Genomic DNA, 11,131 nt, shown 5'->3' on the forward strand with positions numbered 1-11,131 from the left:
AACAACATTAATCATAATAATAATAATATCAATTCGATATTCATGGAGTTGGTACCGATACCAAGAGCCATCCCCCGTGGGCAGGTCTGAGGAGGGTGGAGAAGTTCTCCATCGGCGCCGCTGGCTGAGTTCTGCGGCCCCAATGCCCGGGACCCGCCGGGTGGCCCGTGGTGTCACAACGGCCCCTCGCCAGCCCGTCGCTCTCCTGAGCCCCCCCTTTCCAGCAGCGCCCGGGGAAGAGCGGCAGCGAGCGGCCGGGGGTTCCCACGCGTCGTGGTCGCTAGAATTTCCGAGCCGCCCGCGGGCGGCCCTGCTCCATCGCCCACCTGTTGCCCGCGGTCACAGGCCTGCCCTGCGGCACCCCTCGCCTCCCGGGGCTGGCCGAGGAGACCCCCCCGGCGGCATTCGGGGCACCTCTGCCGCCAGCCCGCCCCGCTGCCCACCACCAAGGCTGCTCCCACGGGCCGCTGAGCCCGCACCGGTGGGAGCCGAGGAGGGGACCTGTGAGGGCATTTGGTCTGCTGACGAGGCAGAGTACTTTACACGCTTGTGATCTCCCAGGTTTTCAGCTAATGGTTTGTCATCTCGGTCCGAGGGATTCGAGTAATGACCCTTTCCTGCACTCTGACATGCCAGCCTCTGGTTTTGTAAACCCCAAGAGTGCAAGCAAAGCTGGCATCATCTGCAGACCCTCTACTTAACTTGGACGCTGCTTCTTTTCCATACTGGGAACAACCAGTATGGCTGTGGGAAGAGTAGGCACCTTGCTTCAGATTCTCCCCTGCCTTCTACCTTGCAGTCGCTGCCAGACATGAAGAGCGACCGTTGGGCTGGCAGAAGAACCGGGATTTGCTCCTGTTCTGCACAAGTTGGAATGACTGCAAGCAATGAGGAAGCCAGAAACTAGGTACTCCTGGCCCTTCCGTTCAGGCCATTAGTCCAAACTGCTTTTAGCTCTTGTGCGTTTCAGCGTCACAACGTGCTGCCCAAAAACTCTAAAATCAGTTGGATACCATTGTGACGAACCAAATGCAGGCAGCGCGTCACAAGCCTGGGACGTGCCCCGTGGCGCCTGGGGGCGGGGCTTCGCTGGCGTGGTGGCCTTTGCAGCGCGAGCGCCCCCTACGTCAGTTTGTTGACTCGCCACCGGCGGCATCGCCATGGAGGAGGCGCCGCTGCCCTCCGCCGTCGGGGCCGGGAACTTCCCGGCCAAGCTGTGGTGGCTGGTGAACAGCCCGCGGTTCCGCTCCATCCGCTGGGACGCCAGCGGCGAGGCGGTGCTCATCGACCAGCAGCTCTTCGAGGCCGAGGTGCTGGGCGCCCGGCCGGCCGGCCGTGGGGCGGCGAGCAGAGCTGCTGGCATCTTCCAGACGAGGAACTTCAGCAGCTTCATCCGGCAGCTCAATCTCTATGGCTTCCGCAAGGTGCCGCCAGCACCGGCGGACAGTGTGCCGAGGCTGGAGCAAGGAGCAGGGGCTGGTGACGATGGCGGCAGCTGCGCCCGGCCCCTCCACCACTTCTCCAGCCCCTACTTTCGCCGCGGCTTCCCCGAGCTCCTCATCCGCCTGAAGCGCCTGACGCGCACCAACAGGGCGAGGATGGCAGCCGGCCTGGAGGTGCCCAGCCACCCGCCCGGCCGTGGCCATGGGGTGCCCGGCTTGCCGCCGCGTGCAAGCCCACCGCTGCTGCCGTCGACGCTCGGCCAGGACCCCAGACCCGGTGAGCCGAGGCGGGCCCTGCGGGGCCGTGGTGGGGTGGAGAAGCGCTGGGTTCAGCACGGGCTGTGAAACTGGGCGCTCCCCTGAGGGAGGAGGGCTGCCTGTCCTTGCCGGTGGCCGCTCGGTTCACCCAGGGTAGGCAAACGCAGGTAGATCTGCTGCCAGTGAGCACGGGTAGCGTGGTTCATGTGTGATTCCGTCTGCCTGTCCACTACAGGACGGCCCCCGTGGTGCGCTACACCAAGAACACCCTCACCCCATCTCCGTGGGGCTGGCACAGCTCTGCCAGATGAACGTTCCTCCTCCTTGCGCTGAAGGACAGTCTGATTTTTCTTGCCTTAGACAACCTCTTTTGCAGATTTTTTATATGTGTCTTAAACAAACCTGGTTTACAGTGCAAGTGTTATATATTAGCCCAAATACCAGCCTGCTCTGCAGTACAGCCCGCTCCAGGGAGGCAAAAGCCCTGTGAAGGTGGAGCGGTGACCCTCCCTCAGAGCTAGGAGGTTGAAACGGTGTCCTCCCTTCAGAACCTTTAGTTGGGGTGATCAATAAAGGGGGGCTTCAGCTGGAATGGGTCCTCCTATTGCCCTTCATCGCCTGTGAAAACCCTTCCTTAACACTCATTTTGCTTTATTTTGTACCCGCTGCAGGACTGGTGACCACAGCACAGCTGAGTCACCATTATGACGTCAGCGTCCATCCTGACTACTGTGTATGGACCTCGTCTCACAACCGAGGCACTTTACCATCAGTGAGTTTCCACCAGACCCCAGTGCCTTGCAGAACACGGCAGGGTTCTCCTGCGTTGCCTCCAGTGTGTGAGGCTTCCCCAGCTTTTCCTGCTAAAGGATCTGCCCTTCTGTGACCCCAACAGGCCTCTTCAACCAACGTCAACTACACCCTGCAGGCTGTTCCTTCCATCCTGCCGCTCCATCAGTGGTCCCGGTCCGTGGCCACGTCGTGTCCAAGTTACAGCAGCTACGCTTCTTCAGTGCCGTACTCTGCAGCCTACTGTCCAACAGGTACGAAAGAAATTTCTGCGCTTGCTTTTCAAGAAGATACTGAAAAGTGATACCTTGAAATGTTTTTCTACAATGCTCTTGTCATGTGTATATGCTTAAACCCCATGGGTTCTGGTAGCAGCTTTCTCCTGTGAAACCCCAGGGAGGTGTGAGGCCTCGTAAATGGGTTGTTCCGACCTGTTTGCCGTCTCCTGTTATACTGGTAACGTTTCCTTCTGATGAACGTGGGACTAAATGGGATTTTGTCAAGGGTTTCTCTGAGTGTGATTGCAGATTTTAAAGGTTACCTGTCCTGCAGAGAATACCTTTGCTTTTAAATTATCTCTGCGTGCCACCCAAAAATAGGGCCTGCAGAATACTGCCTCCTCTACAAAGTTACTTTTTAGATTAAAATCCCTGAATTTCCGTGTGAGTGTGTGTATGAACAGGTCGTCTCTTCCTACGTGGAGCCACTTTCTGCTTTTCTGTGTTGGGATGAGAAAGTCAAGCAGCCAAGTCAAAAAGGGGATATTAGCTACAAAAGACTGTGATTATGAAGTTTCTGTGTGTGTGTATCCATTGTACAGGTTATGTTTTTAATATATGTACACTTATGTTAGAATAAACATTTTTAAAGGCGAGGAAATCAGTCTTAAGATGACTTGGGAGGTAATAACACGTTTCTGTGCATGTACCGAACCGTTTAATCCAAGGGAGCGCTAGAACTGTGCATACCAACCCCAAGTTCTGGGAGTCTGCTAACTGTGCTTGAATCCTTGCAGCTGCCCTGCCGTCTTCCTCGCCCCCAGCCTACACTGCTCCTCTGACCGGCTGTGCTGGTGCTGCACCTTCCCTGGGCACCCACTGCAGCTTCTGCCAGGTGAGTGCAGCGCACTGTGGTGGGGCGAGAGCGGAGAAGACTGAATGGACTGGGGGTTCGGGGGCTTGTGGAGTGAAGGGTGTCGGCTGGAAAACTGATCCTCTTGAGAAAGTGAGAGTAACGTGGTTTACAATTATCTGTTTCAAAGAGCGGCTGAGCGTTAAACGAGTAGTTCTGTAATTCAAGTTAGCAGCGTAGTGGGATTTTTGTGGGCTTTTTTTTTTCCGTTTTTCCTTTTTTTTTTTTTAAGCCAGCAGCCCTGCTGTTTGATTGTTGCTCTTAGCATTTTTATTGAACTGTGAGTATTTCCTCGTGGAACTGAAGCAAGAAGAAAAACTTTCCTGAGCTTCAAAGCAGTCCTAAGTCGTTTGCTTTTATGTCTCAGAAGAATGATGATCAGCCGTGTTATTGGAGAATGGAATTGAACCTGAACGACTTCTGAATGATTGCCCAAGCACTCAAGCCACCCTGTTTTAGTCCTAGAAGTCCTCAAAAAGGGGTGGTTGTGCTTTACCTCCTGAGCACACTATGCTAATCTTCTACGTGGAATGCTCAGCTTCCCTGTCAGCACTTTTGCTACATTAGACCGTTTTTCCTCTGGAGCTCCAATGAGCAGCAAACTATTAGTGTTTTGAGTCCTGACTTCTTGCTCTTCTACCGCTTCCTTGCAGCCTCCCTCCCATCCTTGTCTCTCGTATCTTTTCTAGATAAACTAGAAGGATTTGAGTTGTATCTTTGTGGGGGCACTTTCTCCTCTTGGAAGTGCGTACGAGATCCTACAGTGCACCCAAGAAGATGATCTGTGTTGTAACCGGTTCGAGCTGAGGTCCTCTGAGAAGAGGCAGAAGTTGTTGCAGTGTGGGTGGGTGGGTTGGTCGGTCTGGTTTTGGCAGGGATGATCTCCTCCCTGGACTGGTGACTTGGTAACCCAGCTCTTACTTGAAGTCCTGGCTACTTCAGACAGGAAACAAGCAGTGCAACCAAAGTGAAACACTGGTTAGGATCTTAAAAAATACAACTGAAAGCCTTACCGAGCCAACCCCCATCCTGTCCCTGCGATTGTTTGATACCCGCGTTCGCTGGATTTTGTTTCTCCCAGATCCCACCAGGGCAGTTCCCTTATGCAGCGGACCTTCTGCCCTCTGACTGGCCATATGACCCAGAGGATGAAAACAAGAATTCAGCAGACGATTTTGAAGGGATTCCCGTGATTCGGCTTGATGAGCTGTGTCCATCATCCCAAGCTGAAACGGCGCCCAAGGAAGCCGCAGAGAGCCAGTCTGGCAGCGGAACCCCGCTGCTGCTTGAGACCGAGAGCTGGGACGACGTTTACTCCAGTGAGGACTCTCTCGGTCAAGAATTTTCGGACACATCAAGTGCCACCCACGACAGTGTGTCCACTGAAAGTGCTGCTGGTGACGTGGCACAAGAAGCTGTGACCCCCCAGGAAGCCTGTGAAGAACTGAGAGAACAACCAGCTCAGTCCTCCGTCGTGGTTGCTCAGGAGGGACCGTGCAGTCCAGAGCAGGTGAGGGGTGCAGGGAGGTACAACTCGCACATAGCACTTTGAAAAGGCTTTTTTTTTCCTTAGTAGAAGGAAACGTTGCAGGCTTTGAACAATCCCTTATCTTTGGGACATGGATTGGTAGGATATTTGCAGAGGAGATGAATGCTGTAGAGCAGGTGATGGTGAGAACATCTTTCTGTCTAGAGGTAAAGTCCCAAGTGCTTCACTTTGGGCCTTTGTTGCCGCAGTGGAACAGAAACGTAACTTGGTGGTTTGGCTTTTTTTTTTTCTTAAGCCTATGGATTTTTGCCAGATGGTCATGGAAATAGAGCAGTTCAGTAAATGGCTGCCTGCAAAATCCCTGGGGAGCAGCAGCAGAGGGCTCCACAAAGCAAGCGACAGGTTATGATTTAACGTCTCAACCACTGGATGGGGTGGGGTGGGACTCCCACCCAGAAGTGTGTGGCTCGCCCGTGTAGTTTTGCATCACCCAGCTCTGGCGAGTTGTTTGAGCTGGATGTGTCATCGCTCCACACGTGTTGGTAACAAGGAGCGCCCCTGGGTTTCTTGTAGCTTGTTTCTCAGAGCTGGTTTGGTAACTGAGGGCAAAGCTCAGCCGGTGAGGATGTTGTGCCCTCGCTTTGTACAGTGGTTTTCCGATTTCATCTTTTGCTTAATATGCCAGTTTGTGAGAGCTCGAGGTTCAATTTGGCAGCCGTAACTCCGAGTGAAAAGAACTTACACCATCTAGGCAGTGTTCAGCCCTTGTTAGGTGTCCTTTTGGAGTGGAGGAGAATCGTTATTTTGTCCCTAAAGTGATTACAAGAAAATAGGGGGTGGTCTTTGGGTTTATTCCTTTTTTTTCTTTGGTTGGTTTTCAGGAGAATACTAGTGTGAAATGTGAATCCAGTACTCCAGGGGCAGAGGAGAGACAATTCACTTCAGGAACTGCCCCTGCAAACGCATCCGTGGAAGAGACAGATTCACCTGTAAAACCTCGGTGCAGGAAAAGACGACACAGTTCGGACGAGGATTGTCCTGGTAAGGAGAGCTTTGACTTTTCTTTTTTTTTGAGAGACTGGAGACAGCTACTCTGAAACCAACTATTGCAGAAAGGGGAGGTCAGAATAGTTTAGTTCTTGTGTGCAGTGCAAGTACTTCACTGGGCCTTCAGTTAAAATACCGTACTTGCGCAGTCTCTTAGTGTACTCTGCCACACGCTTCCGCAGATGGGCTTATGCTAATTACTCTTAGGTAGAAAAGGGTATAAATTCTATCAGTAAATAAACCCTGAAGTTATTGAACTCTCAGCGGCATCTTATACACTGTTTTATTGCCGTACACGGGATCATGCGTTCTGCCAAAAGGACGCGGACGCCTTGTCTTGTAGCCGAGACTTTCTCAGGACTTGCTTATCTTGCAGCTGCAGCTCTTCTTGCTTCTGTCTGTTCTCTCACGGGCAGACTGGAATCCTCGCAAGGTCGAAGCTGTCCTGTTCAGGGGCCTCAGTCCAGCTGAGAACCCCCCCCATCTCCCACGGGGACAAGGACTAACATTTACTGCGTGTTCCCTTTTCTCGCCAGCCCCGCTGGAAGAGGCAGCATGCAAGCAGGGGCGCTTTGTGGAGGAAGAAACAAGAGAGTGAGAAGCGGGTGACAACTACGTGAAAACGTGCAGCAGCTGCCGCCTGGCTTCCTTGTCAGCCTCCAGCCGCGGTGCTTCGCACACCACGAGGACTTTGGATCGTTTCAACGCTTTCTGTTTAAAAAATAAAAACACCAAAAAACCTCTTAATTTTGGAATTTTGTATTAACTTGGTAGGATATTAGCTGCTCTCTTTTAATGGGGAGTTCTTCTGTTTTCCTCGTTTTCATTCGGTTCCGGCGGTCTCTGTAATGATATTTGTTATTTTAGTTGAATCAGGCCGTCAGAGTAACTTTTAAAACTTTTAAAATGTGTTTGCCTTCGTGTTCATAGTAGATCGTGGGTCTGTAATAGCTCTGGGTTTGTGTGGGTGGGAATCTACCGTTTGAAGGATGGGGGGGCACATTCTCTATTTGTGGGGTTGGGGAAATGTAGTAGGGTGGCACCACTGCAATAAATGGAGTTTTTAAACTGAAAAGAGCGTTGCAGCCTGATTTTCTCCTCTTTGTTTTCGGTTACAAAGGGTAGGAGTCACGGTTGAAAAGGACCGCTTTGTGTTTTGGGAGTTCTTGCTGACGCTTTTACCCACTACCACAACAACATTAATCATAATAATAATAATATCAATTCGATATTCATGGAGTTGGTACCGATACCAAGAGCCATCCCCCGTGGGCAGGTCTGAGGAGGGTGGAGAAGTTCTCCATCGGCGCCGCTGGCTGAGTTCTGCGGCCCCAATGCCCGGGACCCGCCGGGTGGCCCGTGGTGTCACAACGGCCCCTCGCCAGCCCGTCGCTCTCCTGAGCCCCCCCTTTCCAGCAGCGCCCGGGGAAGAGCGGCAGCGAGCGGCCGGGGGTTCCCACGCGTCGTGGTCGCTAGAATTTCCGAGCCGCCCGCGGGCGGCCCTGCTCCATCGCCCACCTGTTGCCCGCGGTCACAGGCCTGCCCTGCGGCACCCCTCGCCTCCCGGGGCTGGCCGAGGAGACCCCCCCGGCGGCATTCGGGGCACCTCTGCCGCCAGCCCGCCCCGCTGCCCACCACCAAGGCTGCTCCCACGGGCCGCAGAGCCCGCACCGGTGGGAGCCGAGGAGGGGACCTGTGAGGGCATTTGGTCTGCTGACGAGGCAGAGTACTTTACACGCTTGTGATCTCCCAGGTTTTCAGCTAATGGTTTGTCATCTCGGTCCGAGGGATTCGAGTAATGACCCTTTCCTGCACTCTGACATGCCAGCCTCTGGTTTTGTAAACCCCAAGAGTGCAAGCAAAGCTGGCATCATCTGCAGACCCTCTACTTAACTTGGACGCTGCTTCTTTTCCATACTGGGAACAACCAGTATGGCTGTGGGAAGAGTAGGCACCTTGCTTCAGATTCTCCCCTGCCTTCTACCTTGCAGTCGCTGCCAGACATGGAAGAGCGACCGTTGGGCTGGCAGAAGAACCTGGATTTGCTCCTGTTCTGCACAAGTTGGAATGACTGCAAGCAATGAGGAAGCCAGAAACTAGGTACTCCTGGCCCTTCCGTTCAGGCCATTAGTCCAAACTGCTTTTAGCTCTTGTGCGTTTCAGCGTCACAATGTGCTGCCCAAAAACTCTAAAATCAGTTGGATACCATTGTGACGAACCAAATGCAGGCAGCGCGTCACAAGCCTGGGATGTGCCCCGTGGCGCCTGGGGGCGGGGCTTCGCTGGCGTGGTGGCCTTTGCAGCGCGAGCGCCCCCTACGTCAGTTTGTTGACTCGCCACCGGCGGCATCGCCATGGAGGAGGCGCCGCTGCCCTCCGCCGTCGGGGCCGGGAACTTCCCGGCCAAGCTGTGGTGGCTGGTGAACAGCCCGCGGTTCCGCTCCATCCGCTGGGACGCCAGCGGCGAGGTGGTGCTCATCGACCAGCAGCTCTTCGAGGCCGAGGTGCTGGGCGCCCGGCCGGCCGGCCGTGGGGCGGCGAGCAGAGCTGCTGGCATCTTCCAGACGAGGAACTTCAGCAGCTTCATCCGGCAGCTCAATCTCTATGGCTTCCGCAAGGTGCCGCCAGCACCGGCGGACAGTGTGCCGAGGCTGGAGCAAGGAGCAGGGGCTGGTGACGATGGCGGCAGCTGCGCCCGGCCCCTCCACCACTTCTCCAGCCCCTACTTTCGCCGCGGCTTCCCCGAGCTCCTCATCCGCCTGAAGCGCCTGACGCGCACCAACAGGGCGAGGATGGCAGCCGGCCTGGAGGTGCCCAGCCACCCGCCCGGCTGTGGCCATGGGGTGCCCGGCTTGCCGCCGCGTGCAAGCCCACCGCTGCTGCCGTCGACGCTCGGCCAGGACCCCAGACCCGGTGAGCCGAGGCGGGCCCTGCGGGGCCGTGGTGGGGTGGAGAAGCGCTGGGTTCAGCACGGGCTGTGAAACTGGGCGCTCCCCTGAGGGAGGAGGGCTGCCTGTCCTTGCCGGTGGCCGCTCGGTTCACCCAGGGTAGGCAAACGCAGGTAGATCTGCTGCCAGTGAGCACGGGTAGCGTGGTTCATGTGTGATTCCGTCTGCCTGTCCACTACAGGACGGCCCCCGTGGTGCGCTACACCAAGAACACCCTCACCCCATCTCCGTGGGGCTGGCACAGCACTGCCAGATGAACGTTCCTCCTCCTTGCGCTGAAGGACAGTCTGATTTTTCTTGCCTTAGACAACCTCTTTTGCAGATTTTTTATATGTGTCTTAAACAAACCTGGTTTACAGTGCAAGTGTTATATATTAGCCCAAATACCAGCCTGCTCTGCAGTACAGCCTGCTCCAGGGAGGCAAAAGCCCTGTGAAGGTGGAGCGGTGACCCTCCCTCAGAGCTAGGAGGTTGAAACGGTGTCCTCCCTTCAGAACCTTTAGTTGGGGTGATCAATAAAGGGGGGCTTCAGCTGGAATGGGTCCTCCTATTGCCCTTCATCGCCTGTGAAAACCCTTCCTTAACACTCATTTTGCTTTATTTTGTACCCGCTGCAGGACTGGTGACCACAGCACAGCTGAGTCACCATTATGACGTCAGCGTCCATCCTGACTACTGTGTATGGACCTCGTCTCACAACCGAGGCACTTTACCATCAGTGAGTTTCCACCAGACCCCAGTGCCTTGCAGAACACGGCAGGGTTCTCCTGCGTTGCCTCCAGTGTGTGAGGCTTCCCCAGCTTTTCCTGCTAAAGGATCTGCCCTTCTGTGACCCCAACAGGCCTCTTCAACCAACGTCAACTACACCCTGCAGGCTGTTCCTTCCATCCTGCCGCTCCATCAGTGGTCCCGGTCCGTGGCCACGTCGTGTCCAAGTTACAGCAGCTACGCTTCTTCAGTGCCGTACTCTGCAGCCTACTGTCCAACAGGTACGAAAGAAATTTCTGCGCTTGCTTTTCAAGAAGATACTGAAAAGTGATACCTTGAAATGTTTTTCTACAATGCTCTTGTCATGTGTATATGCTTAAACCCCATGGGTTCTGGTAGCAGCTTTCTCCTGTGAAACCCCAGGGAGGTGTGAGGCCTCGTAAATGGGTTGTTCCGACCTGTTTGCCGTCTCCTGTTATACTGGTAACGTTTCCTTCTGATGAACGTGGGACTAAATGGGATTTTGTCAAGGGTTTCTCTGAGTGTGATTGCAGATTTTAAAGGTTACCTGTCCTGCAGAGAATACCTTTGCTTTTAAATTATCTCTGCGTGCCACCCAAAAATAGGGCCTGCAGAATACTGCCTCCTCTACAAAGTTACTTTTTAGATTAAAATCCCTGAATTTCCGTGTGAGTGTGTGTATGAACAGGTCGTCTCTTCCTACGTGGAGCCACTTTCTGCTTTTCTGTGTTGGGATGAGAAAGTCAAGCAGCCAAGTCAAAAAGGGGATATTAGCTACAAAAGACTGTGATTATGAAGTTTCTGTGTGTGTGTATCCATTGTACAGGTTATGTTTTTAATATATGTACACTTATGTTAGAATAAACATTTTTAAAGGCGAGGAAATCAGTCTTAAGATGACTTGGGAGGTAATAACACGTTTCTGTGCATGTACCGAACCGTTTAATCCAAGGGAGCGCTAGAACTGTGCATACCAACCCCAAGTTCTGGGAGTCTGCTAACTGTGCTTGAATCCTTGCAGCTGCCCTGCCGTCTTCCTCGCCCCCAGCCTACACTGCTCCTCTGACCGGCTGTGCTGGTGCTGCACCTTCCCTGGGCACCCACTGCAGCTTCTGCCAGGTGAGTGCAGCGCACTGTGGTGGGGCGAGAGCGGAGAAGACTGAATGGACTGGGGGTTCGGGGGCTTGTGGAGTGAAGGGTGTCGGCTGGAAAACTGATCCTCTTGAGAAAGTGAGAGTAACGTGGTTTACAATTATCTGTTTCAAAGAGCGGCTGAGCGTTAAACGAGTAGTTCTGTAA

General features: G+C 54.1%; 1 protein-coding gene across 1 annotated transcript; it reads left to right on the top strand.

Moving 5' to 3' along the window:
- Positions 1 to 1,160: 1,160 nt before the first annotated feature.
- On the top strand, positions 1,161 to 6,754 carry LOC147414186 (heat shock factor protein 5-like). The gene is made up of 6 exons (XM_086475439.1): positions 1,161 to 1,310; positions 1,425 to 1,719; positions 2,387 to 2,472; positions 2,596 to 2,743; positions 4,712 to 4,939; positions 6,693 to 6,754. Exons 1-6 carry the CDS (start codon positions 1,161 to 1,163, stop codon positions 6,752 to 6,754), a joined length of 969 nt encoding a protein of 322 aa, XP_086331565.1.
- Positions 6,755 to 11,131: the final 4,377 nt, after the last annotated feature.

Source organism: Leptosomus discolor, chromosome 18, assembly GCF_034619465.1.
Source record: "Leptosomus discolor isolate bLepDis1 chromosome 18, bLepDis1.hap2, whole genome shotgun sequence".
In the NCBI taxonomy this organism is placed as follows: Eukaryota; Metazoa; Chordata; class Aves; order Leptosomiformes; family Leptosomidae; genus Leptosomus; species Leptosomus discolor.

Coding starts and splice junctions, on each gene's coding strand:
- LOC147414186 (XM_086475439.1), top strand. CDS start 1,161: ATGGAGGAGGCGCCGCTGCCCTCCGCCGTCGGGGCCGGGAACTTCCCG. Junction 1,311..1,424: donor AGCAGCTCTTCGAGGCCGAG/GTGCTGGGCGCC, acceptor GGCTTCCGCAAG/GTGCCGCCAGCACCGGCGGA. Junction 4,940..6,692: donor CTGGGACGACGTTTACTCCA/GTGAGGACTCTC, acceptor TTTTCTCGCCAG/CCCCGCTGGAAGAGGCAGCA.